General features: G+C 54.7%; 12 protein-coding genes across 12 annotated transcripts; 8 read left to right on the plus strand and 4 right to left on the minus strand.

Annotated features, from left to right (window-relative positions):
- Positions 1-3,059: 3,059 nt before the first annotated feature.
- Positions 3,060-3,963, plus strand: PHYSODRAFT_318738 (hypothetical protein; the record flags this gene model as incomplete). Its single annotated transcript, XM_009537183.1, has 2 exons — positions 3,060-3,276; positions 3,302-3,963. The coding sequence occupies 2 exons, from the start codon at positions 3,060-3,062 to the stop codon at positions 3,961-3,963; spliced, it is 879 nt and encodes a 292-aa protein (XP_009535478.1).
- Positions 3,964-4,314: 351 nt separating this feature from the next.
- Positions 4,315-5,229, plus strand: PHYSODRAFT_524958 (hypothetical protein; the record flags this gene model as incomplete). The annotated part of the gene is made up of 1 exon (XM_009537184.1): positions 4,315-5,229. The coding sequence occupies one exon, from the start codon at positions 4,315-4,317 to the stop codon at positions 5,227-5,229; it is 915 nt and encodes a 304-aa protein (XP_009535479.1).
- A 349-nt stretch (positions 5,230-5,578) lies between these two features.
- PHYSODRAFT_347954 (hypothetical protein) lies at positions 5,579-6,514 on the minus strand (the record flags this gene model as incomplete). The annotated part of the gene is made up of 1 exon (XM_009537185.1): positions 5,579-6,514. One exon carries the CDS (start codon positions 6,512-6,514, stop codon positions 5,579-5,581), a length of 936 nt encoding a protein of 311 aa, XP_009535480.1.
- Positions 6,515-6,717: 203 nt separating this feature from the next.
- PHYSODRAFT_339272 (hypothetical protein) lies at positions 6,718-7,392 on the minus strand (the record flags this gene model as incomplete). The annotated part of the gene is made up of 1 exon (XM_009537186.1): positions 6,718-7,392. One exon carries the CDS (start codon positions 7,390-7,392, stop codon positions 6,718-6,720), a length of 675 nt encoding a protein of 224 aa, XP_009535481.1.
- A 1,003-nt stretch (positions 7,393-8,395) lies between these two features.
- PHYSODRAFT_339273 (hypothetical protein) lies at positions 8,396-9,070 on the plus strand (the record flags this gene model as incomplete). The annotated part of the gene is made up of 1 exon (XM_009537187.1): positions 8,396-9,070. The coding sequence occupies one exon, from the start codon at positions 8,396-8,398 to the stop codon at positions 9,068-9,070; it is 675 nt and encodes a 224-aa protein (XP_009535482.1).
- A 330-nt stretch (positions 9,071-9,400) lies between these two features.
- Positions 9,401-10,241, minus strand: SOJ2D (elicitin; the record flags this gene model as incomplete). The annotated part of the gene is made up of 2 exons (XM_009537188.1): positions 9,401-9,994; positions 10,017-10,241. 2 exons carry the CDS (start codon positions 10,239-10,241, stop codon positions 9,401-9,403), a joined length of 819 nt encoding a protein of 272 aa, XP_009535483.1.
- Positions 10,242-11,346: 1,105 nt separating this feature from the next.
- On the plus strand, positions 11,347-11,859 carry PHYSODRAFT_524900 (hypothetical protein; the record flags this gene model as incomplete). The annotated part of the gene is made up of 1 exon (XM_009537189.1): positions 11,347-11,859. The coding sequence occupies one exon, from the start codon at positions 11,347-11,349 to the stop codon at positions 11,857-11,859; it is 513 nt and encodes a 170-aa protein (XP_009535484.1).
- Positions 11,860-12,449: 590 nt separating this feature from the next.
- PHYSODRAFT_347955 (hypothetical protein) lies at positions 12,450-14,537 on the plus strand (the record flags this gene model as incomplete). Its single annotated transcript, XM_009537190.1, has 1 exon — positions 12,450-14,537. Exon 1 carries the CDS (start codon positions 12,663-12,665, stop codon positions 14,535-14,537), a length of 1,875 nt encoding a protein of 624 aa, XP_009535485.1. The 5' UTR covers positions 12,450-12,662.
- A 1,073-nt stretch (positions 14,538-15,610) lies between these two features.
- On the minus strand, positions 15,611-18,824 carry PHYSODRAFT_524024 (hypothetical protein; the record flags this gene model as incomplete). The annotated part of the gene is given in 6 exon segments (XM_009537191.1): positions 15,611-16,146; positions 16,227-16,447; positions 16,460-16,710; positions 16,982-18,544; positions 18,623-18,673; positions 18,774-18,824. 6 exon segments carry the CDS (start codon positions 18,822-18,824, stop codon positions 15,611-15,613), a joined length of 2,673 nt encoding a protein of 890 aa, XP_009535486.1.
- A 1,364-nt stretch (positions 18,825-20,188) lies between these two features.
- Positions 20,189-20,575, plus strand: PHYSODRAFT_524147 (hypothetical protein; the record flags this gene model as incomplete). Its single annotated transcript, XM_009537192.1, has 1 exon — positions 20,189-20,575. A coding segment is annotated over one exon (387 nt), but the record flags the coding sequence as incomplete, so codon positions are not given.
- Positions 20,576-21,057: 482 nt separating this feature from the next.
- Positions 21,058-21,381, plus strand: PHYSODRAFT_305722 (hypothetical protein; the record flags this gene model as incomplete). The annotated part of the gene is made up of 1 exon (XM_009537193.1): positions 21,058-21,381. One exon carries the CDS (start codon positions 21,058-21,060, stop codon positions 21,379-21,381), a length of 324 nt encoding a protein of 107 aa, XP_009535488.1.
- A 2,947-nt stretch (positions 21,382-24,328) lies between these two features.
- Positions 24,329-24,990, plus strand: PHYSODRAFT_339277 (hypothetical protein; the record flags this gene model as incomplete). Its single annotated transcript, XM_009537194.1, has 4 exons — positions 24,329-24,337; positions 24,422-24,501; positions 24,637-24,754; positions 24,829-24,990. 4 exons carry the CDS (start codon positions 24,329-24,331, stop codon positions 24,988-24,990), a joined length of 369 nt encoding a protein of 122 aa, XP_009535489.1.
- Positions 24,991-25,397: the final 407 nt, after the last annotated feature.

Raw genomic sequence — 25,397 nt, forward strand, 5'->3', positions numbered from 1 at the left:
ATAAAATACGTTGCATGTGTAACGACGTTTGCGTTTGTTTACCTAATTTGTTTTGTAGAGGGATACACTCACCCATGGGATGCAGGGTAGTATTAGCCAATCACAATTGTGTCTTCAGATTGACAGGCCTTGACTTGTTGAGGGATACACCAGTTTCAAGCCAGTAATTTTTGCACTCTCGGCCGCTCAGCGCGCGATCATTTCCGCAACGGCGCGGGCGCCACCAAGTCACCCTCGCCTGCCTGGAGGTCAAGTCAGGTGGAACGACGCGGGCCCTACCATTTTACACTGCTGCAATGAAGAAGGCTATTGTCGAGCACTTGAGACTACACTGCAATGTTTGTTTCACTGTAGATACGTTCTTTCCGGGTCTACCTACAGAAAAGTATCAAGGGAGAAGAGTAGTGGTGTTAAGATGGGCTCGTCGTTTAGCTCTATAGCTGCTGGGGGTGCTTCTGTCGGCGGCAGGAACAAACGCAAAGCTTGCTCTACTGAGCTTCGATCTCAAGTTGGGGTGGTGGCGGCGAACAAACTAATAAGTGGGCCTGTGTCGGCAGCCGCATTGGTGAGATTCGGCCTTGAGAGACTTGAGGTAGAGTGCTCGGTTTAGTAATTTTGATAAATACAACTGGGCGTCCGGTGCCGATTCGTTTTTTTTTTTACAAAATCGGGCGTCTGGTATTTTAGCTCCGGTAGGGTGTATCCCTCTACAAAACAAATTCGGTACTGCAGTTTTCCAACAAACACCATCATGTGGAGTAAACTTCGTTAATTGGCAAGAGTTGCCTCTTGTCCTTGAATTGTTTCTATAACACTTGGCAGTCGTGAACAAGGTGCCCGTGGTGTGGTTCCGCGTTGGAGGTGACCGGCCAGTCACGCGGTTCCGTGACCAAGGCAAATATTACGAGTGGAACGACGTGGACAACAAAATATACGACAAGTGGTCCAGACGATCAGATTGACCGCGTTCGCATGATTGGGGTAACGAATACGAGGGACGCGGAGCTGTATACGCGTTCATCGTGTTGGAGATTGTGTTTTACCTCGATGATGGCGTTCGTACGAAAATAAATGTCGAGGCCTTGATGACTGCGTATTGTTACAGCAAGAAGGACAGGTACGAAGGATCGTGGAGGGGAAAAAAGCACAAAACATCGGTGACATTTTTTTGTCATGGTAAGGGGCGATAACACCATCTGCCACGTACAGTACCGGTTAGCTTCGCTTCGCAACTAGTTTAAAACGCCGTGCTTCCGCAGGTAGGCAGCCGCGAACTGCGTTAGCACTGCTTCGTAGTGTTCGCCGTTGCAGTTCTGTCGCGGTCGTGGAGTGGCGGGTAAAAAGTACTGAAGAAATTGCTAACTGGCTATACTAATCTACTTCTGGCACGAGCTTTCGTTCCCCTACATGTATCGTGTTTTCACTGCGCGCAGCGTTGAAGTGGTTACAAAACCGCCAATTACGACCCAAAATGAATGGCCACAAGAGCGTGACAAGCGTAGCAGACTCCATAAATAATCAATTCGCTCTTCAATTTCCATCGTGAGCGCTGATGCAGTACAGTAAGCGCTCCCGATTCCGGTATCGTGGTCCGACCATTCCCGAAGAGCTGCTATAATTTTAGGGGGGAATCCCGCCTTGTGCCACACACATGCGCGCGAATCTAAAGGCTACAGCTGCCCAAGGAGGCTCGCCCTCCCTGACTTGCTGGTACTAGTAGTGGAGTTACTCCGCAGATAGTAACAACAAGTCTCTGCATCATAGATCTATAGTATACATACCAGCAAGGCATACGTATCCTCAAGAGCCCAGCGTCATAGCAGCGATAGAATCAGACATGCCTCCAGCGCGCTCATCTGGGTGTCTGCGTGTATGCAGCGCACCTGACTGATGACGATGAGGAGCAACCGGTCAAGACGCTCGGACGTGTTGGCCAGAGAATCGGTCGGTCTTCCCTCTGGCAGGTGCTGACGTACGCCATGCTGTGGCGCGTACACATGGTGCTGCTACTTGCCTTGCTCAAACGGGGTCTCGCCGTAGACTCTGTCGACGTCCAACCTTCATGGCGCGCTCTCGTAGAGCTGCTTGTGATCCTCAGTCCCAATTGAGTTATGGCGCACTTCTGGCTCCCCGCAACAGCACTGCCGCAATGACTGGTGTGTGGGGATTCGCGCCAAAACTCCCGCCCCGGTTTTTACCTTCTCAAACCGATTGCATCATATTAAAGGGGATACAATTTTGTACCAATACCGGAAGTAACGCGATTAGTACACCAAGGATACTGCATTCCAACAGGTCAGAAGTCGGCTTGATACAGCTTTCAAAACTTTGTCGTCGAAAACTGTTCAAGGCTGCATTGACAAAGCAAGAGCCCACTTGGTGGATCTGAATGCTCAGATCAAAAGTTATGATAGCCGCAGTGAAAACGAGGATTCGGACAGCTCCGAGAGCGACGAAAGCAGTGCTAGTGATGACTACACTAGCTAATATTTTAGATAGCCATAAGTAAGTCTAGACACTGATTCTAAGAAATATGATCCGATACATTTGTAGCCCTGTACGTCATCTTTCGATCTATCGGTGGAAGAATGAGGATAACGAGCATCCGTCCAGAGTATCATTTCTCTACGATCATGACTCTGCGACTAATCCGCTGCCTTATCATTGGCCGAGAAAAATCATAGGGGTGGTAATGATTGGCCCAAATGCAAGGCATATTTATAATCAGCGCACATATTAAGGGGTGGTTATTATATAAATCAGGGAAAATTGGACTGCTGTTTCTGTGGAAACGACGCCGTGCTAAACAGTGAGACGCACATTTTCGCAATCAGGGAAGCGAGGCGGTTTTTGTGATGCCAAAACATGTAGGGGTTAGAAAAAACCTCTCGATCGGTCGTGGACTGTGAGTACATGTGTACAATCTCACTCAGGATAAGTATACGGTATACAGATGAGATTTTGTCCAATCCCTGCATTTCATTTTCAACCCATTTCAGTCGGTTCAACCCACTTCAGCACTGCAGAGCCGCGCTCTGTCCTCGCTAGCGTCACGTGGAATGGAACTCTGGGCCGTGGAGGGCGTCGCCCACTGCATCCTGCGCTGCTTGGACGTATCAACGATCGATACCGTGTTGCACGTCATCCAAGCGGTTCCAGAGCTGCACGGATATCTGCAGGACGGCGCTCTGTGGACCCAACTCTCTCAACTTCATTTCGGTGGTCGTCGCGACGCACGACTGCAAGTACAAGGGATTCTATCACCCCAAAACCAAGGTCGGCAGTGCAGGGACCAGCCCAGCGCCAATATGCGTCGAGCTTCAACTCTTTCTACAGTCGCGGGGCGACCGACGCCGCTTTCACGAAACCGTGACTGTCGTGGAAGGCGACCTCCAGCACGTTTCCGACATCGACGGCGCTCCGTTGGACGCCATCGTGTTCCCCACCAACCCCCATCTGACCAACCACCACGTGGGGGCGGCTGCCGCCGTGTTCCGGCGAGCGGGTCCTGGTCTTGAGGAGTTCGTGCACGACTCCTTATTTCGAGGCGCTCGGCCGGTCGCCTCAGCTGTGGTCACACCTGCCTTTGATGCGGGCGTGGACAAACTCATCCACTGCGTTGGACCCAGCATCATGATGCAGGAGTGCTACGAGCTGCTGGGCGCCACGTACGAGAATGCTCTTAACGCGGTGCTGCGCGAAAATCTGCACTGCGTTGCCATGGCGTCGGTGTCCACAGGTAGTCTCGGGGTCTCGGCGATGATAGGAGGGCGAGTGGCCCTGCGCACGATCCAGAAGTTCCTGGTGGGAAGCGACTGGCAGGGGAAGATTGCCATTGTGTGCAAGGAGAAGCGCGTCCTGCAGGCTTTCAAGGAGGGGAAGGAGGCAGTGCTAAAGTGCTTCAACGTGCTCCCGCCGCTACCTGGTCGATTGAAGTGTTTTGTACATGTTTTCGAAGAGTAGCTGCAATCTGGAAATTTGTAGAATCAAAAGTGAATTAATGCATCTGTCGTCGTAGCAACAGGAGGATGGATATATCCATACGAGGATTCTAACTGCTACTGATTGCCGTCCCTGGAGTTTCAACGTTTCTCACTGGTAAATGTCGTTATTCTACCCCGACAGTACCACCACCCGTCGCTAGCACGCTGCATTAAGAGCGCTAGAGTGAAGGTCTTGAAGAAGTTGAGCTTTTCGACTGAAAGCAACGCTCACTTCTCAAACACGAGCCTGAAGCACAACCCGTCGCCTCAACAACACCCACATCTCTCCGACAACCGCCACACCAAGGTTCCTTCGCAAGCGCCGACTGGAATGGAAATCTGGGCCGTGGAGGGCATTGTCCACTCCATTCTCCACTTCTTGGACTTAGCCAGCTTCGACGCCGTGCTGAGCTTCCTCCAAGACAAACCAGAGTTCCAAGGCTATTTGCAGGACGCTCTGTTGTGGTCGGAGCTCTCGAAGGTGCACTTCGGCGGCCAACGAGACATGGAGACGAACGCTGACGCCGACTCGGATCATGGTCGGACCTGGGACTGGACTAGCCGTGAGCGCGCATGTGCCGAATTGCAGGCGTTTCTGCAGTCTATGGACGATCTGGCGCGCTTTGAAGAAGCGGTGACTATCGTGGAAGGCGATATCCAGCACATTGACAATATCGACGGAAAACCACTCGACGGCATCGCATTTCCGACCAACTCGGGGCTAGTAAATCCCCATACCGCGTCTGCTGGCGCAGTCTTCCGTCGTGCTGGCCGTGGCCTCGACGAGTTTGTAGGCGACCAAGCCTTTCGCGATGGACTCGCCAATGGGTCCAGATGGCTTCCAGTGGGGTCTGCTGTTGTCACTCCAGCCTTTGAAGCTGGCGTGAGCAAACTCATTCACTGTGTGGGTCCCGGTGTCGGCACGGCGGATTGCTACGAGCTGCTCCGTCAAACGTACGAGAACGCCATGAATCGAGTGGTGAGCGAAAACCTCCAGTGTGTCGCGATGGTGTCCATTTCCACGGGCAACCTCGGCGTTCCCTGTGTGAAAGGGGCTCAGGTAGCGCTGCGTACGATTCAGAAGTTCTTGGCGAAACGAACCTGGCAGGGAAAACTGGCAGTGGTTTGCAACGATGAGCGTGTTTTGAGAGCGTTCACGGACGAGAAGGCGACCGTAATGCAGAGCTTCAACGTTATCCCGCCACTCCCCAAAGCCGACGCGGCAGCTGTTTGGTTCTCGTTGTGATTTTTCATGGGAATCAAGCGAGTTCGCTTGCTGATAAGGTGGCGGAAGATTGTTGCTGGTACAGGTATATTAACCTCGATAGCCGTGAATCCTACATACACAAAAATATACGTTAAGTCATTGGCTTCCATACTAGTTTCCAGACAAGAAAGCTGTGGTGCAGCTTTCGATTTGTTATTGGACTTGGAGTGACAATGTAGCGATGCAGCGTTCGTGTTCGGTGTGTGTGGACGCCTTGACTCGAGAATATGAGCTAGAACATCGCAGCAGAAGCTACTCAAGACATATCAAAAAGTTAAGGAATATTACCGTGTAGTTACGAAGCTTCGATCGCTGTAGAAGCTTGAGTCTAGAACGGCCAGCGAGGTAAATTGCCCTGGACAGCGGATGGTAATTCCAGCGGCTCATTGAACTGCTCAAGGAGCGCCTGCTTCTGCTTCGTGAAAGCCTTCAGCACAGCCTCATCATAGCACACGATCCCGATCTTCCCCTCCCAATGATTGGCACGCAGGAACTTCTGGATTGTGCGTAGAGCCACCTGAGCTCCTTCATCACAGGGCACGCCCATACTCCCCGTCGAAATCGACGCAATTGTGACACACGTCAACTCCTCATGCAGCACCGCACTCATGGCATTCTCGTACGTCGTCGCCAACAGTTCAAAGCAGTTGGGCATCGTGATCCTCGGTCCGACACAGTGGATCAGCTTCTTCACCCCAGCGTCAAATGCCGGCGTCGACACAGCGGAGCCCGTGGGGCGTCGTCCTCGGAACGACGGATCGTTCACATGGTCGTTCAGACCCTGGCCCGCTCGGCGAAACACAGCTTGGGCTGCACCCACATAGTGATTGGTTAAGTGGGAGTTGGTCGGGAATGCAATGCCGTCTATCGGTTGCCCGTCGATGTCGTGGATGTATCCGATGTCTCCTTCCAGGATCTTGACCGCCTCATGGAACTGCGTCCGCTCGTCCTTGGACTGCAGGAACTCCTGCAGCTCCACACAAGTGCGTTGTCTGTCCGTCCAGTTCCAGCCTCGATCGCGAGTGGGCAGCGCTAGGAAGCGCAGTTCCAGGTCGCGGGGGGCCTTGAAGTGGAGAACCGACAATTCCGACCATAGAGAGCTGTCCTGTAGATATCCCTGTAGCTCTGGGGACGCTTGGAGGAAGTGTAGAGCGGCGTCGAACGCCGAGAGGTCTAGGCAGCGCAGGATGCAGTGCGCGACGCCCTCCACGGCCCAGACTTCCATCCCGCGCGACGCAGTCTGCGGCGGCAGCTGAAGCGCCATTTTGGCGTTGCTGCTCTTCGAGTTGATCTAAGATCAAAGCGGGTTGAACGAATAAAACACACAGGGATTGGACAAAATGAAGTGTATACGGTGGTTGATGCATACAGTGTATACTTTGGTATCAGCTGTAGATCAGATTCTGTAGACGAATGGTCTGCAACTACCTGCACGTACAGCGCGTCACTCGGGCCGCAATGAAGCAGCTAGTGCAGCAGGGAGCCAACAATGACCAGCACCACCGCAGCCATTGCACTCGCGGACTGTGAGCTAGCGCCGGAAGTTGTGGCGACTTCGGAGGCCGGGGTGTCAGCGGCGCCGGCACTGGCACTGGCGTTTGTGTTGGTGCTGGCACTGGAATCGTTGTCGGTGGAGTCCTTGTTGTCCGTGCTGGTCGTGGTGCTGGGGGCCGTTGTCGTCGTCGATGTTGCCGACTCCGTACTGTTGTTGTTGCTGCTGTTAGTGTTGACGCTTGGCGCAGCAGTCGTCGAGCTGGGCGTCGCTGTTGAGTCAGCGGGCGCGGCGGTGGTGGAGCTCGTCGCTGCGGTTAAGTCCGAGCCAGCGGGCACTGCTCCGTTGCATGTTGCCACCATGCCCTCGACGACTTGCTTGTAGTTCTGGCCGTACGGACCGCCGAACGTGCAGTCGGGCAGCGTATCCACGAGGTTGGTGACGGCATCACGGCACGTGGAGTCGCACGTCCAGACGCCTCCGCTGGCGAGGTAGGCAGCCCAGCCGGCGCAGTTTGAGTGGAGCGTCTGCACGGCGGCGGCGACCTTGGAGTAGTTGTCGGCGTCGCATGGGGCAGCATCGGCGTGACCTTGCAGAGCGAGGGCGGAGGTCGCGGCGACGAGGAGGGCGGAGAAGCGGATAGGGACCATGTTTGTCTGGTGAGGGGGTGGTTGGGAGTGTTTGCTGTTGAGTTGGTACTGACAAGGCAAATTGAGTTGTGAGTTTTTGATCGGACCGAAGGTATGGTGGGGGTTACTGAAAGAGGCACGACATCACTATTATATAATATCACTGTGGATACGTGCTGACGTGGTAAAATCAACTACCGTAGGGGTCCGAGTGAACATCGGAGGGCAATCCAAGTAGATGCGGGCGTTTTAGGTTTGTTCTAGGTACACGTGTTGTGCATGAATCAGGAATTTTTGTTGAGGATGATGGCGGAAGGCAATGAGATATCCTTCCAGGATGCTGTTCACAACGACGCCATCTCTTTTCTGAAGCATTCTAGTGGCGTAGACGAGTAGAGGATCGCACGTGGCCACACATAGAGTATCCATTTGCAAGTACAAACTCGTTTGTGAATCATCGGTGAGCATAATCCTTCGCTCCAACACGAGACGAAACAGGTGCCTTCAACTCTAAAAACATGTGCTAACGTGTCTGGAGTCAAATCCCAGTGATTCAATACTCCAACTTGAGCATCAACAACGAATGAACCTTGAATGGCAGATGAGTACACGACGCAATATACGCACATGAACATGAAGGTCGGACGACTCCTTGCTAAGCCACCAAGGAATAAATCAACAAAAAATCGGCTAGCGCCACGATTTGAAAGCGAGGTGTACCTAAAAGCAACGAACAGTGCTTGTTGCTGATAGAAGAAGGCTAACAGCTAATGTCGCAGCGCATTGTTCGAACACAGCCAAGCATCCGAGACGAGTCTGGATCGCCCTCCGACGTAAACTTGAGCTCCTAGTTGATTTTACCACGTCAGCACGTATCCACAGTGATATTATATAATAGTGATGTCGTGCCTCTTTCAGTAACCCCCACCATACCTTCGGTCCGATCAAAAACTCACAACTCAATTTGCCTTGTCAGTACCAACTCAACAGCAAACACTCCCAACCACCCCCTCACCAGACAAACATGGTCCCTATCCGCTTCTCCGCCCTCCTCGTCGCCGCGACCTCCGCCCTCGCTCTGCAAGGTCACGCCGATGCTGCCCCATGCGACGCCGACAACTACTCCAAGGTCGCCGCCGCCGTGCAGACGCTCCACTCAAACTGCGCCGGCTGGGCTGCCTACCTCGCCAGCGGAGGCGTCTGGACGTGCGACTCCACGTGCCGTGATGCCGTCACCAACCTCGTGGATACGCTGCCCGACTGCACGTTCGGCGGTCCGTACGGCCAGAACTACAAGCAAGTCGTCGAGGGCATGGTGGCAACATGCAACGGAGCAGTGCCCGCTGGCTCGGACTTAACCGCAGCGACGAGCTCCACCACCGCCGCGCCCGCTGACTCAACAGCGACGCCCAGCTCGACGACTGCTGCGCCAAGCGTCAACACTAACAGCAGCAACAACAACAGTACGGAGTCGGCAACATCGACGACGACAACGGCCCCCAGCACCACGACCAGCACGGACAACAAGGACTCCACCGACAACGATTCCAGTGCCAGCACCAACACAAACGCCAGTGCCAGTGCCGGCGCCGCTGACACCCCGGCCTCCGAAGTCGCCACAACTTCCGGCGCTAGCTCACAGTCCGCGAGTGCAATGGCTGCGGTGGTGCTGGTCATTGTTGGCTCCCTGCTGCACTAGCTGCTTCATTGCGGCCCGAGTGACGCGCTGTACGTGCAGGTAGTTGCAGACCATTCGTCTACAGAATCTGATCTACAGCTGATACCAAAGTATACACTGTATGCATCAACCACCGTATACACTTCATTTTGTCCAATCCCTGTGTGTTTTATTCTTTCAACCCACCTTGATCTGCCCTTAGTTCACGTTCCTGAACGTCGACATTAGCGAAACGTATTCACAACAGCTTAACCAAAAACGTAGCCACTTACTTCTTCGTAATAAGTATCATGTTAGTAGCATAAGAAAAAAAGTATCGGGTGCTATCGACCACTTCGTATCGTGGTCCGATTACACGAGCATGCTAGCCGCCACCAGCACGATTGTCGTCATGGATGCCACAACGCCCACCGTTGCCGTACTGGCGCTCGAGCTCTCAGATGAGGTGGAGGCCGAAGTGTCGCTGTCCGTCGCGCTGGCACTAGCGCTAGTGCTGCTGCTCGTCGTTTCGCTGGTAGATGCCGAGCTTGAAGTCTCAGCCGGTATGGTCACCGTCGGCTCCGTGTTGTTGGAGCTACTCCCGCTGTTATCGGTTGACGTGATGGTCACAGTGGCCTCACTGGCGCTTGATGCCGTCAATCCAGCGCTCGGAGTGGACGTCGCGCTCGTGCTGGCACTAGACGCCGTTGTCGTCACGTTCGAGCTGGTGCTGGATGTAGTGGGGGCCGTGGTGACTGCACTACCAGTGGAAGCCGAAGTAGCAGCTGCGCTCGCGCTGGATGCCGTCGAGGTCGTGCTCGTGCTTGCGGACGAGTCGCTCGACAGCGCCGCGCACTTGGCGGAGAAGCCGTTCACCATTTCGTACACGTTGATCACCAGGCCGCTCGTCGGTACGGTCAGTGCGCAGTCAGGAGGGTCCAGCTCGATGATCGACGAGATGAGCGACTGACAGTTGGTCGACGCGCACATCTTCTCGTATTCTGCATCCGGGCATCGAAGACGAGTACATGAGGTTGAAGCCCGAGTCGTCCGAGCAGCCGTCGAACGAGCTCAGAGTAATGACGCTGGCAAGGGTCGAGTAGGCAGTCGTCTGCTGCGACGAAGAGCACGTTGCCGAGCTGGACGATCCCGAAGCGGCAGCCGAACCGACATCTGCGGCGGCGGCAATGGCGAATACGGTCTTCGTGTTCATGGTACCAGGTTTTCTAGGTGGTTGGTAGACTGAGAGGCAGACTTGAGGGTCACAACGCAAGTTGTAGAGTGAGGCACTCCCGTGAACGAGGAAGCGGACGCGGTATGAATCTTGGGCAACTTGTCACTGGCAGACACCACTCGGTACGCCACAGTTTTACTTGGCGGCCAGGTTGCAGTGGCCATGCACCGGTTCGAGCACCGCATGTGTAAGATCCTTGCAGAACTTCACCGTGGTGTCTGCTTTTGGGCGTTGGCTAGAATATGTATCGATGCCCTTAATCGGTGTGCTTGGGGTGTGACATGGTCTGGTCTGGTCTAGCGTAAGGGTGCACAGAGCAGCAGTTTATACAGGTACACCGCGTTTTGTTCGGAGATCGGATTCAAGTTTCACCACAACCACCGCCTATGCACGCTTCCGACAGACTTCAGTGTCGGTTTGCGTGCAATGGGTCTACAGCAAGTTGCATGTCTCGGGGATCACGAACGTTACCAGCCGTTGAAACTGGTCTTGTGGCGTTGAGTACATTTTTTTAGAGCCTCACGTAAAGCAGTATTGACGTCGACACTGCTTTCCAGACTGCGATTGTTGCTACTGTTTCTACTACAGCGCACAGTCAATGGACTTATCCACTAGGAACGCTAGACGCTGCGGCCCTGACTCAGGGCCTGAGGGGCGTGTGTACCTATTAGGGCATCGATCGCCCGAGGGAGACTGGCTGATGATGCTCGGAAATCCTCCGATTTGACTCACCAACACTTGAGCACTTGAGTTGAAGCTTTTGAACAGGACTTTGGGATGATTATGGCTCGGTGTTGTCGTCGAACAGCACGAGGCGCAGCAAATAATTAGTTATTGATTCATGTTCTTGGTGCAGCTGGCAAGCAAGCTACTTTAGGTACATTAGCACCACCGTTCAATACACGCGCACTACTGGGAAGGCTAGTCGGAAAATGATGTCAAATCCACGAACGATCTCGGAGTAGGAGCAGCAACGGATGCAGGTAGCCAAACCCAACTACAGCACAACCACAGTCCCACAACTCCAATTGCCTCCACAGTGACAACTCAACTGCAAGCACTTCCAACCTTTCACCAGACACGCATGGTCTTCATCGGCTCCTCCATCCTCCTCGTCGCCGCGAGGACCGCATTTGCACTTCTTGGCCACGTCGACGCTGCCCCATGCGATGCCGACAACCACTCCAAGGTCGCCGCCGCTGTGCAGACACTTCACATCAATTGCGCCAGCTGGTCCGCCTACCTCGCCAGCGGAGGCGTCTGGAATTGTGACTCCACGTGTCACGACGCTGTCATCAATCATGCGCACACCCCGCCGGATTGCACGTTCGGCGGTCCGTATGGCCAGAATTGCAGACAAGTGGTAGAAGGCATGGCGAAAACGTGCGGTAAACTGTCAGACTCGGAGGATACGACTTCCAGCGGAGCATTGAGAACCACTTCAAGCTCCAGCACGCAGTCGACAAGTGGCTTCGCTATCCTTGCGGCGAGAGTACACTGCTCCTTGCCGGTGCGCTGCAGCTGTAGGGGGAAGCTAGTTGGCGAACCTCGTACTGGTACCTACCATCCGTGCAATAACACCGCTTTAGGTCGATAACTTCAAACATGCCACTGTATTCACGTGAAGATGTTCAGACAAACTAAGTTATGATGGCGAGTTTCACCTGGGTATGCTTTGTTGTGAGAACGCCATGTTACGCTCGCATTACGCTTCACGATTTGCTGAGGATCTTTTGACAAACTGAAGTTGAAGTTATTATGGATACATTTTCGGCCAATCAAGTTCGCGCTTAATTTTTGGGAAGCGATGCTTGTTAACAAGGTGCAAGGTGCAATGTACACGATTCAATTTGCCCCGTAAGCAATGCTCTCCCCGCTGAACACTTATACTGATTTGAATTGGTGTCGGCAGTTCAGTCCGCAGTGCTGAGCTAGTGGCGCCTGCAACCACGCGATCCCGCCTTGCCACGTCAGTGGCGCAGTCCGACTTTTCGCCTATAGAGTGGGATCTCATGGAGAGTGGGAATGAGAAAAAAACTTTAGATGCAGATTGAATAGCTGAATAAAACACTTCCACAATCTGCTACAGCATTTCATCTTATCCGCCAATCATCTCCCTCTTCTATCTCAATATTCTCGTTTCGATTGCTCTCGAATGTTGCGTAACGCAACCCCCCTCAGAATCGAAGCCCACATCTTGCTTGTCGCCCCGGTGGCCCAGTTGCCTCTCGTTCCTCGCCTTCCTCACGCCCTCTCGACGCGCGGCGCAGACTGCAACCAGCGCCCGCAGCTTCGTCTCCGTCTCCTGTTCGTCCGCACGCAAGTTGCTTCTCTTAACGACCAGCGGTTCGCGCGCAATCCCCGTCTAACGCCAGCCTACAAGCGAGGACTCTTTGAGCGATGCCCGACCACGGCGCGGCACGCAAGGGCACGCCGCTGCCCATCTACGTGGGCGGGGCCAGCGGGCGCCACGCGCCGCGCAAGAAGTTCGCCAAGCGCGGCAGCCGCGGACGCGACGAGGAGTCCCCCGGCAAGAAGAAGAGTACTGGCGTGCTGCTGAGCGAGCGGCGCACGTGGAACCTGCTGTGGGCGCTGTTCATCGTCGCCTTTGTGATCTGCATGGTGTGCCTCGTGACGCTCGGGCGCATGGTGCAGGACGGCAGCATCTCGAACAATGCCGTGAGCGGCGGCGACGGCAAGCGCGGGCTCTTCACCGTGTGGAAGGAGAACCAGATGCTGGCCAAGCTCAAGCGGCTCTCGCACATGTTCACGTCCGTGGACGACTCCAAGGTGAAGAGCCATGTGACGCGCCAGGAGCTGAGCAACCTCGGCGACTACGAGTGCGTGGGCTGGCGGCAGACCAAGAACTGCACGCCCAGCGGCGAGCGCGAGTTCGAGAACGACAAGAACTGCAGTGAGCTGATCAGTAATGGGGTTTCAGGCTACTGCGAGGTGCGCAACACGCGCACGGGCGAGCTGAACCAGGTGCTGGCCATGCACTGCGACTCGCTGCGGCCCGGCGTGCAGTTCAAGTGCGATATGTTCCAGAGTCTGCTGAGCTACAGCATCATGTCCAAGGACTACGAGCACGACGCCAACTTCTCGTACGAACACAACCAGAATGTGTTCCGAGCGACCAACAAGATATCGGACACGCCGGTGCCGCTGGGGGATGATGGACTAAAGAACGAGAGTGTGGGCCAGTTGGAGCTTTCCTTTGACCGCGGGATTGTGTTCGTCATCTATGAGAAGCTGCTCCTGGGCGCGTATGTGAGTGTGCGCTCGCTGCGCGCCTTGGGCTGCACGCTGCCCATTGAGATGTGGTACAAGACGTCGGAGACGAACGTGGAACACCCGCTGCTGCGGCTCATGGTGGAGGAGTACGGCGTGTACCTGCGCGTGATCGAGGACCCGCTGGCCACGCACTTCTACACGAAGCTGTACGCGATTTTTTACAGCGCGTTCGACAATGTGCTGCTGCTGGATGCCGACAACTTCGCGGTGCGCGACCCCAACTATTTATTCGACACGCAGGAGTTCATGGAGACGGGCGCCATCTTCTGGCCCGACTTCTGGAAGCCGGGCAACACCATTTTCAACATCCACGAGAACAGCTACGTATGGGACTTCTTTGGCCTAGACTACGTGGACATGTTCGAGCAGGAAAGCGGCCAGGTGATGATCAACCGACGGATGCACTACAAGGCGCTGAACGTGCTCATGTACTACGGCTTCTCGCTGCCTCGAGCACACGAGGAGCTGCGGCTGGTGTGGGGTGACAAGGATCTGTTCCGGTTTGCGTGGCTCAAGTCGAAGAGCTCCTTCCACATGACTCCGCGGCCACCGGGCTCTGCGGGCACGAAGCACCCGGACTACGACCTGTTCTGCGGCGTGACCATGGTACAGCACGACCCGAGCGGACGCGTGATCTTCCTGCATCGTAACACGGAGAAGCTCACGTACGCGAACAACCGGATCCTGTGGACTCACATCCAGCAGTACAAGCGCACGTCCGAGCTTTCGGACTATTACGTGCGTGGCGCCAACGGCGGCAAGGTCTTCCCGCAGTTCAAGCGGTGTTTCGGCAAGGACGTGCACTACGAAAAGCTGTTCACGCTCAAGCCTATGAGCGCCTTCCCGTTCGAGAACCTGGAGGACGACCTGCTGCGGTTCGCTGCTGCCGGTGCCGAGGTGCTTCGGCTGGCCGGCTATGAAGAGAAGGAGGAGGACGAGCAGCAGCAGCAGCCAGGAGATGAAGAAAAGAAGCAGGAGTGAGCGCCGTAATAGGCGAGCCATAGAAGAATGACCGTCCGTCGAGTAGGTAGGAAATCTGTAGTGCACCATTACTCGTGTGTGGGTGACCGACGACGAGATAAATAGCATAAACGCTTTATTAGGGACTTGCATTGAGAGCAGGCTCGACAGATTCTTCAGCGCAAAATGACACCATTGGTACTTGCACCAAGGAGCTGAACTAAAGACTTCATGGATTTGGACGTCAAAATGACGGGCCCGCTTGGATGACAGCGCCAAAGAGTCCCGCGTGACTTGTCCTCATTGCTCGTACAACTTGCCGGAATCAAACAAACACTGGAACTTCTCCGTGATAGTGATGCCACACAAGTGGTAGTTCTTGCCTGATCCAGGACTGCGTAACGAAAATGAACCGCTTCTTGGAGTTTTCGTCCGGCCGTCCGTAGACGTGAGCTCATTTCGTAATAACTACAGTACATGAACAAGAGAACTGTAGTTCTGGAGCGATTTGAGGGCGGTTGAAATTCTCAAGCACACACAAAATTTCCTTCCCCCAACTTGGGCCGGTAAATCTAATGATGGCTTCGTTTCTTCACCGCTCGACAATCGCCAGTATTCCAAACCATACCACTAACCAGCACGCAACCTCTGTGCTTTAACTTCCTCTTGCAGATAGTCAATTCAGTTCAGCGTCGAAGTCATCCTTTTGAAGATAGCCTTGAGGAAGCTCCACCAGAGCGGATCAAACTGCCGCGGTAGGTTGGAAAGTGGACCATATTGTCGATTTTGACAGTACGAACTTATACTACCGCGATGCTGAAAACTCGTCAACTCACCGTCAAGTACCATACCGCTACCACCAGGAGAACTTGGCTCGATCCATCATTTCACTTTTGAATTTGCGCTGTACGATTAGTCACTGTTCCGAAGACTACTAGAGGTAGCTCGGGGCTGCAAGTAACATCATCTCCCATATGATCGATCTTCTTCGTTCCAAAGCCGCCACGATCCCATCACTTGAACTGTGAGGGGTCCAAAACAAGCACTAAGTCTCCTTCTGGTTGTCAGCTCTTCCTCCACACACACACATCCCGTTACGATCTCGGCTGCCACCGGGACGACCGACGGTGCTTTTCCCCGTAATAGCCGTCCTCTCGGCCATAATCGCGCGAGTGAGACCGGTGACGGTCCTCCGAAGGGGAACGCCGGTATTGCAGCTCCCGCGAATGCGAGTGTCTGCGATCAGGCGAGGGGGAACGGCGGCGGTACTCTTTCGTCGGGTAGTCCTTTGAGGGGTACTTCTTCGGGTAGCTCTCCACGTACTCCTTCGGGTAATCCTTCGCGTATTCCTTCGGGTAGCTCTTCGAATACTCCTTCGAGTATTCCTTCGGATACTCCCTCGGGGAGTGCTCCTTCTGGTACTTCGGCGGGTAGTCCCTCGGGCGTTCACTGGAGTGAGAGCGGCGGCGCGACGAGTGGCGGTGCGAAGACTTGGACTGACTAAGATCAGACGAACGTCGACGATAGCGCTTGGTCGGTGGCGACGCAGACGGCGAGCGCGATCTTGAGCTGCTGCGAGAGCGCGCGCGTTGCTTGCGTGAGTAGGCCTTCTTTGACTCCACCTTTCTGCCTTCGTAGTCGCGGCGACGGTCGGCGTAGTCTCGGCTGCTGCGACGGCGCGAGTGACTATGAGGCGACGGCGATCGAGACCGCGACGGGGAAACCGAGTACGACCTCGACCGCGAACGCGACGACGACCGAGAATAGGATCGGCGCCGTGAGCGACTTCCTCCACGCCGCGGAGAACGTGAGTGCGAGCGCTGTCGCTTCGCTTCGTAGTAGTGTTCTTTTTCTTGGCGGGTCGGCGGCCCCTCCACCGGGTATTGCTCGCGCGGAGATTTCTGAGGCCGCTGATAACTTCCATATCGGCGCTCGTCTCTCACCTCCGCTGGAATCTCGTAATTTCGACCAGCATTTTCTCGTGGGGAGATTTGAGACCGCTGGTAACCATAACGGCGCTCCTCTCTCCCCTCCCTGGGGACATCATAGTGCCGCTCAGGCGCAGATTCCCGAGGAGACTTCTGCGGCTGCTGAGGGCCGTATCCACGATCCTCTCTGATCTCCGGTGGATAGTGTCGACCTTGAGTCTCGCGCGGAGATTTCTGGGGCCGCTGATAGCTAAATGCCTGCTCCACTCTCGTCTCCATCGGGGCATCGTATTGCCGCCCGGGTCCAGCACCGTACCGTTGTTCAAAATTACCACTGCGCTGTGGCGGGGGTGGCGGTGCCTGTGGGGGTACAACGTGGCTTCCATTGGGCGGAAACCCGGGCGGCGGGGGCGGAACCGCACCATTCGGGGGAAATCGTCCTGCTGGAGGTGGAGGGGGAGGAGGGCGCGGATGTCCATACGGCCCAGGACGCTGTACCGATAGAGGCATGCCAGGTGGGGGAGGCGGGGGAGGCACTGGTGCGCCATGGCTTGAGCCGTGGTCCCATCGGTTCCCGGGAGGCCCCGGCGGCATCATGGATGGAGGCTGACGGGGTGGCATTGGTACTGAGGGCGCAGAAGGACGCGCGTTTGCGTGAGCTTGAGCAACACTGGCAGCAGCGTGGTCATGACGTCTCGCTTCGACGTCCTCACTGTCAGACACCTCCATAGAACTCTCCGACTTCACAGGCCGCTTCACGCCATTCTGCAGTTCTGGTGTTCCCTCCCGACTAGCGATCCCGCGCACAATCTCGCTAGACCCTTGGGTAGGAGCTGCCATTGCCATTCGTTGCTCATTCTGAAGCTCCAAAGACTGGCGCACTTGAAAATCACGCTCGCGTCGCTTCCGTAGTGCATCCGAACGCATCTTCTGCTCGGATTGGCGGCGTTTAACAAAACTCTGAATGGGCGGAGGAGCGAGAAAGCTTGACTTCGCGCGCGACTTCTTTTCAATGCGATACACAGCGCCCTGGACCCACACTCGTTCATTGAATGACAGTCCTTCGGTGTCGAAGAAGGTGTTGTATCGCTTGGCAATCGTCAATAGCAAGTCTGACGCTCCGTCACTGTTCTTCTGTTCTTCAGCTTTACCAGCCCATACCAGTGCTCGCTCACGCTCCGAGTCAATAGCACTCCAATCCACTTCAGACACAGCAGCGACCGCTTGCGCTTCCTTCCTGTCAGCGCTTGATTCCTCGTCGCCGCTGTCACTATTCTCCGAAACCAGTGAACTCTCCCCAACTGCTTGAAGCTGCTTGCGAATCTTGGCGTAGTCCGGGAAGTCCTCGTACTTCAGCGACTGCAGATAGTCCATCATCTCCAGCAACTGAGTGGCTCCAGGGAGACCCTCCACCAACAAGCCCGGGTTCTTTTCCGTGAAGTGTTCTTTCAGACTCAGCACAGTCTGACGGTTCTTCTGCTGCGCATCATTTGCCCAAGGGAGTTCGCCGCGCAGAAAGTCCAAGACGAGATAGAACCACGACCACAGATCGTCCTTCGGACCCAGCTCCTGTCGACGATGCGAGCTCAGCGACGCATACATCGATGTGCCTCGAAACTCAGCCACCGGACGCGCAGGCAGCACCTGCCGGTCCTCTCCAATGTGCTGTCTTGACAGTCCAAAGTCGATGATGTAGTACCGCGCCTGCTTCATTGGGTTTCGCTCCGGAATCGCGCTCAGCGCGAAGTTCGAAGCCTTAATGTCCCTGTGCACGTAGCCGTGTCGGTGGAACGCCTCGATGCAGTCCAGCATCTCCAGCCCCACCGACACCGCCTTGGCCAGGGGCACTCCGTGCATCGAGTCCGGCGATATGCGGAGCATCGACATGCTGTCCCCCAGCAGCTCCATCACCAGCACCGTGCTGTCTCCATGCTTGCCGTGGTAGTAGTACCTGCACACATAGGGGCAGTCCTGCAGACTCTTGAGGATCAAGCTCTCCCACTCCAGCACGGGCTTGAGCGAGCTCGGGGCTTCGACTTTCACCGCCACTTTGTCCCGACTCTCGATCGAGTACGCCGAGTAGATCTGGCTGAACGTGCCCTGCAGCAGATAAAATTTAATTAAATTTAGTGAAAATGAATCATAACAAAGAATAAAAACTAAGAACCATTCACGCACCTCTCCGATCTTCTCCCCAATCTTCCACTTCTCGGCAATCACCTCTCCAGCCTGGAATAATCACAACAACAATAAATAAATAAAATATCAGTTTCCAGCCATTTCTCTCTAGCTCCCTGGTATCTTTCTTCATATTCCACCACTGCTTTACCAGAAGTATATTCTTGTTGAGAGGTTCCATCGGCGACGACGCGGCCCGCATCATGGCTCACTCCCTCTGTGTTGGAATAATCCACCACGACTGCCGAAATCCTCTCGGTCCGCTCGCTCTGCCGGCGCCTACGACGCGATCTGCGCGGCCCTGAAAAGACGACGGGGGCTCTGAGACCTGCTGCTTGCTGGTGCGCTTGGGGCCAGAGCCTACGGCGGTCTGTGGGGCTCGGGAGGGCGGCGGGCGGAGGCTGCGCAGGGTGCGGCCAGCCACTCGGAGGAAAATGTGTCGAACAATTGGAGGTACACCATGATTGGCGCAACATTCTTGCAACATTGTCATACTATTTGAAAATTGTATGGGGGCAGTTTACTTTATCCAAGTGAAAAGTAGCATGTTGCTTGAGTGTGCTCTCGTTTGGGTAACATGTGGTATTGTGTCTTTCGGTCATTTTGCCGAGTCCTGCGTAGGACTTTGGAGGTCAGTTAATCTGAGGTTGGCGGTCTCTAAATCTGAGATGCAAATCTCGGACGAGTCCGATGAGCGGTCTCCCGGAGTCTTCCGTTCAATGGACTCCGGTTGGAGTCCAAGCCAAGCAAGCTTTGTTTAGGGAAGCAAGCAATGCCGGAACCCACGAAGGCGAAGGGCGAAGACTGGAGTGTTTAACGTATCGACTGCATCGTGTTTCCCTAAGTTTATTCTGCGTTTGACATACGCCGTATTAGAGTCAGCTCGTATGAAAGTCCTGCCACAAGACTTGGCAGGAGTCCTTCGTAAGACCTCAAACCCCGAATGCCGTGAAAATGGGCGACATTCGGGCTTTCGACTGTTTGTAGGACCTGCGCAAGTGCTTCCATCGGACTAGCAATTCTTGGTCCTAATTCCCTACGACGGACCTGCTAATCTGCTCCGATAACCTAGCCCCATCTTAGTAGGTAGCTGTTTTACACGTCCGATTCGCCAAAACAACTGAAAAGCACAATACATTGTACCTTGTTACCATTTGATGCTACCATTTGATGCTACCATTTGTCCGCACGAACTGAAGTTCTGTGTGGCGCTCCTGCGGGGGCCTGCTGCGCGTAGGTTTGGTAAGACAGAGTTTCGAGAAATGTGGCCACCGCAACTGCTATCAAAATTCTTTAAGAATGTTGTGGGGAACAACCAAGTGTAATTCGTGTGTTGGTGGAGCTTCCGCAAGATTGAACTGCCGCTGACGATTCTCAAAAGGAGGGCGAACAAAAGCGGTCGGTTGCCCGACAGCGGTGAATTCTTGGAGATGTTGACGTGGAATGACGACGATGTGAAGGACATCCGAGCAGTTGGAGATGCCGTAGATTTTGTGTGTGCTGGATAATTTCAAGATTTTCTTACGAGAGGAACTGAGCACCACTGACCTAAACTTCAAGAAGTAGTTCGTTTTTGTGGGTAGTCCGGGAACAGGCAAGAGCTCTATCGTGGCCCTGATTTGTTTCTACGTTGCAATTAAAGAGAAGGTGTCGGTTGTGTGGCATCGCTATCATGAAACTGGGGATGAAGTTCTTGTGACGTGTCTGTTTGACCAAGGCAAATACTACGAGTGGTTCGACAGGTATGGCGTTATCTATGAATCGTTCTGCTACCCTGGCATCGGGATCGGTTATGAGCGTTGCTGGTTTTGCATCGACGGCACGGATCAGGGTGGTATTGCACGAAGACGCTGGACTAACACTTTTACGCTGCTGGCAACTTCTAGGAAGTTTGTGACGAAGGGCGAAGGTGGCGGTAAGCAGGAGGTCCGCACTGGAGGCGAGACGACTTAAAAGATCTGGCTGGAAAGCTCGGCAAGAGCGACGTTACAATCGGTATTTTGTTTCAGGTGGGAATCTTCGTGATTTTTGCGAGGCCAGCGAGCTTATAGGCGCGATATTGCGTGATGCCACTTCTGAGAGCGCAAACGAGCTGCTCTCTAGGCATGGGCGTCGCCCAGATTAGCAGCTGAACCGCATTCGCACGATCAGGGTCGCAGATACTTCAGACGCGGAACTATATACATGTATCTGCCCGCTTTTCTGGAGATCGTGTCTTACGTCGGAGATGGCTATGCAGAACCTGGTGCGTATAGTGGAACCCAACTTTTTCCTAAAGCTCGTCGTGACTGCGAAAAAGCTGAAGGACCCTTATCTCCAAGGTGTTGCAGTCAAATATTTTTCCACTCGATTGTACGCTATCAACGTTCCGTTGGCTTATTCTACTTAAATACGACAACCTGAATCGGGCGGAGCACAACGACCACGTAAACACCATGCATGGCGAGCTTGTATTTAGCGGGCAAATTGTGTTGGACGATCACTCACCAGTGAAGCGTGAAGGTGAAATAATGGAGGACTACTTGGAGGTGATAAATAGGTGGGCCGCACACCCCGACGAGATGAACTACTGGGTTCCTCCCTCCAGTATGTGTGAAGCCATTGATGCTATTGCAAAGCGGAGGCTTACGAGCGATGCAGAGGCGTCATCCACTGCTGGATCTTCTCCAGTGGAGCAATTTTGCATTTTGCAGGTTACATCAGATGCTACAGTCAAGTGCGATAAAAACATTTTGGACAGTGCTACTGCCCATGTTTAGTGTCCAGGTTGAGCCCATGTTTTGGTTTTTCTATGGACCTCGGCCCATGTATTGCCCACTCCAAATGGGACGACTCCTCTCATCTGCGCTTCTAGGAAAGGGTTGGTGGATATCGTTCGACTCATTGCTACACCTTTCTTCCAAGCTGACAGCAGTGTAAAGCAAAACGACCTCAACTTGTACTTGGCTTGTCATTTCCTACTTTCAAGTATACGTGTACTGTACCTTCAAGAAAGAGTATTTTGCCGCACTCACTAACAATCTCTTTGTCTTTCAGTTCCTACGCAGCTGCCACCTGTCTACCTACTCCTCTTTTCGCTCTAATTGAGTGGCCGATCGACTTCACCTTCGCCAATGCTTGCACACTCTCCATCGTCATCTTTGGCAGCTTTGCAGGCTCCTTCACACCAACACCAATGTCACTCAAATCGTCCGCGATCTCCTCCTTCATCTCCTGCAGCCGCTCCTGGAACCGCTCCTCCTCCGCGAAGCCTCTGATCACCTCGATCGCGTCCGCAAACTTCATGCGCTCAGACGGCTCAAACGCGCACAAACGGAGTACCAATTCCCACTGCGCGTCGCTCTCGAACGTCTTCGGACGAGGCATGAACTTCTTCCGCGTCACATGGAACTTCACCACCGGGTCAGACACTTGCTGCCCCCACGGCACGTCACAAGTCACGGCCTCCACCACGCACATGCCGAACGAGTACACGTCCGACTGCGCGTTGGGCGCCACGGGTTTGTCCTTGCGGATGACCTCGGGCGCCTTCCAGCGGATGGCTCCGACCGTCTCCTCGTCTCCGCTCTGCTCCGTGGCCAGGAAGCTCAGGCCGAAGTCCGTCAGCATGGTCACGCCGTCCTTGCTCACGAGGATCTGGTTGCACTTGAGGTCGCTGTGCACGATGTGTCTCTCGTGCAGGAAGTGCAGGCCGAGAGCGGCGTCCAGCAACTTCCGCCACACCAACGATCGACCTTCTTCTCTTGCGTGGTATAGATAATCAAGCAGCTTGCCGTTCTTGGCCTCCTCGCACACGAAGAAGTACGTCGAGCCTTCGTCACAGGCGCCGAAGAACGGCACGATGTTCGGATGCCTCGCTTTCTGCCAGATACGCGCTTCTCGGTGGAAGGTGCGGCTCTCCTTTTCGTTGGCGACGGTGACGGTCTTGACTACGACTCGAGTACTGAGCCACCAACCTCTGTAGACTTGACCGAAGGATCCGGCGGAGAAGGGCTGTTGGTCTTTGCGGACTTCTCGACTGGGAATGAACCAGTCCGGTTTCTCCCGCTTCAGAGTGACGACATTGCCTCGGTCATTGCCAGGCGGAACAGCCCGTTCCGCCTGGTGACGTTGTAGGATCCGCATTACCTTGTTTCTGCAGTTGAAGCGAGCGATACCGGTAGCAGTGCGGCCAGAAGTGTCCTTAAGATAAACGTCGGTATCGTTGTCTAAGAGAATCTCGACAATTTCGTCGTGACCTCGGTAGGCGGCCTTCATCAACGGGGTTTGGTTCTCTGAATCCACAATATTTACAGCTGCACCTTTATCCAAGAGAGCACGAACGATGTCAAGATGCCCCTCTTCCGCCGCAAGGAACAGCCCCGTGCGTCCGTCACTCGTCTTCGAGTCAACCGCGGCACCCTTTTCCAGCAAGAAGTTAGAGATCTCCACGCGTCCTCGTTGAGCCGCTCCAACGAGAGGCGTCCACCCAACGCCATTTTCAGCGTTGATATCGGCTCCATGGTCCAGTAGAAAGCGCGTTCCCTCGCGTTTGTCTTGGTAAATGGTCTCATGGAGTGCAGTGTCTCCGTCATTATCCCGAAGGTTTACGTCCGCACCTCGGGAGATCAAAAGTTTGGCCATCTCGATGTTACCGGCCCCCACAGCAATCTGGACAGCTGAACAATTGTTGTTTCCTGGCATGTTGACGGCTGCTCCATTGTCCAGAAGCAACGATGCACACTCTGTGTTCTTCTGTCTCGCCGCGAAGTGGAGCGCGGCGGCACCATCTTCCGCCTGAGCATTAACATCGGCGCCAGCTTTTAGAAGCTGGTTGATGATACCCACCGCCTCGCTCTTAGCTGCCAGTATCAACGGGGTCTGCCCGTACGAGTCTGGTATGTTCACATTGGCGCCGTGTTCGATGAGAGCGAGGGCTGCATCGTTATGCCCGAACGTTATCGCGATCACGAGAGGGGTCGATCCATCCGTTGGTGTAGCGTCGATGTTCACTCCACTCTCCAGTAGAGAGGTTACGACTGCAGTGTGGCCATTCTCCGCCGCACAACCTAGAGCAGTGAAGCCGATATTGTCCATTTTACTGCTGTCAGCCCCCTTTTCCAGCAAAAGGTTCACGATATCAATATAACCGAACAACGACGCTCGCATCAGAGGGGTACACCCTTCGTTCGTAGTGCGGTTGATGTCCGCGCCGCTCTTCTTCGTCGGCCTTGTTCAAGTCGGCGCCTCTCTTAATCAGGAGTCGAGCGACGTCGAGGTGGTCGTGCTCAGCAGCGAAATGCAGCGGAGACCTGCGAGCTTCATCGGTGACGTTCACGTTAACGTCCCTCTGCAGCAAAAGCGTCTTCAAGACGTCGAGATCTCCGTCTCTTGCAGCTGCAAAGAGAGATTCCTCTGCGTTCTGCTCGCTCATGCTTGTCGTGGCAAGGTGGTGTCTTCCGAAATGAGAGAGGCTCGAGCCATTCCATTCCCACAATAATGGATACCTTCGCGCGTGTCTTTTGTGGTCTTCAATGAATGGCTACAACGAGTGACCGGAGGTCATTGGAAGATTTTTAAATGGGTCTTATGCAGAACAGGTCTTGGTTTTGATCATAGCGTACTTTTTCTATGATCTCGTGATTGGATCACATTCGCCATGTTTTGACGACAAAAGCCACTTCACCGTAGACTACGAACGCCCTCGAGCTCACCGCAGTGGCTGCAATGGCGCTGGTGGGTACCGGTATCACCAAGTTGCGAGCAGCTAGGTGATGCGGGGTCTTCCAGCCCTGATCGTCCAACCCGCTATGGACCGAGCCTCCTCTCCACCCAGGCTGGCAGAGCGAGCTGCTGGACATGGAGCTGGAAGATACAGCAGCAGGCCACGGCACGCCGGCGTAAGGCGCCCGCGGCTCCCTCGAGCTCGTCGCTGATCAAGTCGCCGCTTGCACGAGACAACTCCTCCGCTCCAAGAAGAAGGTGGGCGTGGGTGCGCTCGTCGTGTGAAGCGCGGCACGCCCCTCGTGATCGAGAGCCGCCGCGGCGGAGCCCGTCTCGATGCTTTCGATGTCGCCCGAGCCCGTGGATGTCCATCCTGCAGAAGGAGAATCGCAGGTCTGTGGAGCTCACCGTGGGCACCGCGGCGCTCAGGTCCTGCTACGGCAAATGACACCCGTCTGAATTTCGCTGCGCTGGCGACGACTTCGGCGTGTGTTGCGCCCTAGGCCCGTGTTCCCGTACGACGGTCAGAGGTGGCAGCTACTGCTTCCCCGCTCACGAGCTCTTCGGACGGAGACAAGGCGTTACGAGTCGTAGCCTACGACGCCGTCTACGGCGACGATAGACGCGGACAAGATGAATGGAGCATGAGGACACCAAGTCCATGACGGCGGTCGGCCGGCCCGCCCACGCCCGCCATCGCCGCAGCATTGACCTCGAGTATTCCACGACAACTACAGACTCAAGTTCGCCCACGCTTCGTGCAGCTCGACATACTGTGCTGTCCAAGCTCTACGACGAGGATTCGGAGTGGTGGGGAAGACGCAGTTCGCCTCGTTGATGAGTTGTAGGTCAAGTCTCGCCGCACTCCCAAGCTCTACATCCAGGCCAGCACGTTTTAGGGGCACCCGTGCGCCACTCCGCGCACCCGCTACAAGAAGGAGAAGGATAATTCGTGGCACCCAAGCCCGTGACTGCGTATAAGCTTCGCCAAGCACTTCTCGTCGGTTGTCATATTCGCTACGGAGGGGATAAGCTGCAACGCGAGGTTCGTGCAGGCGAATTCTTCACCCTG

The sequence above is a fragment of the Phytophthora sojae genome (genome assembly GCF_000149755.1).
Source record: "Phytophthora sojae unplaced genomic scaffold PHYSOscaffold_10, whole genome shotgun sequence".
NCBI lineage: Eukaryota > Oomycota > Peronosporomycetes > Peronosporales > Peronosporaceae > Phytophthora > Phytophthora sojae.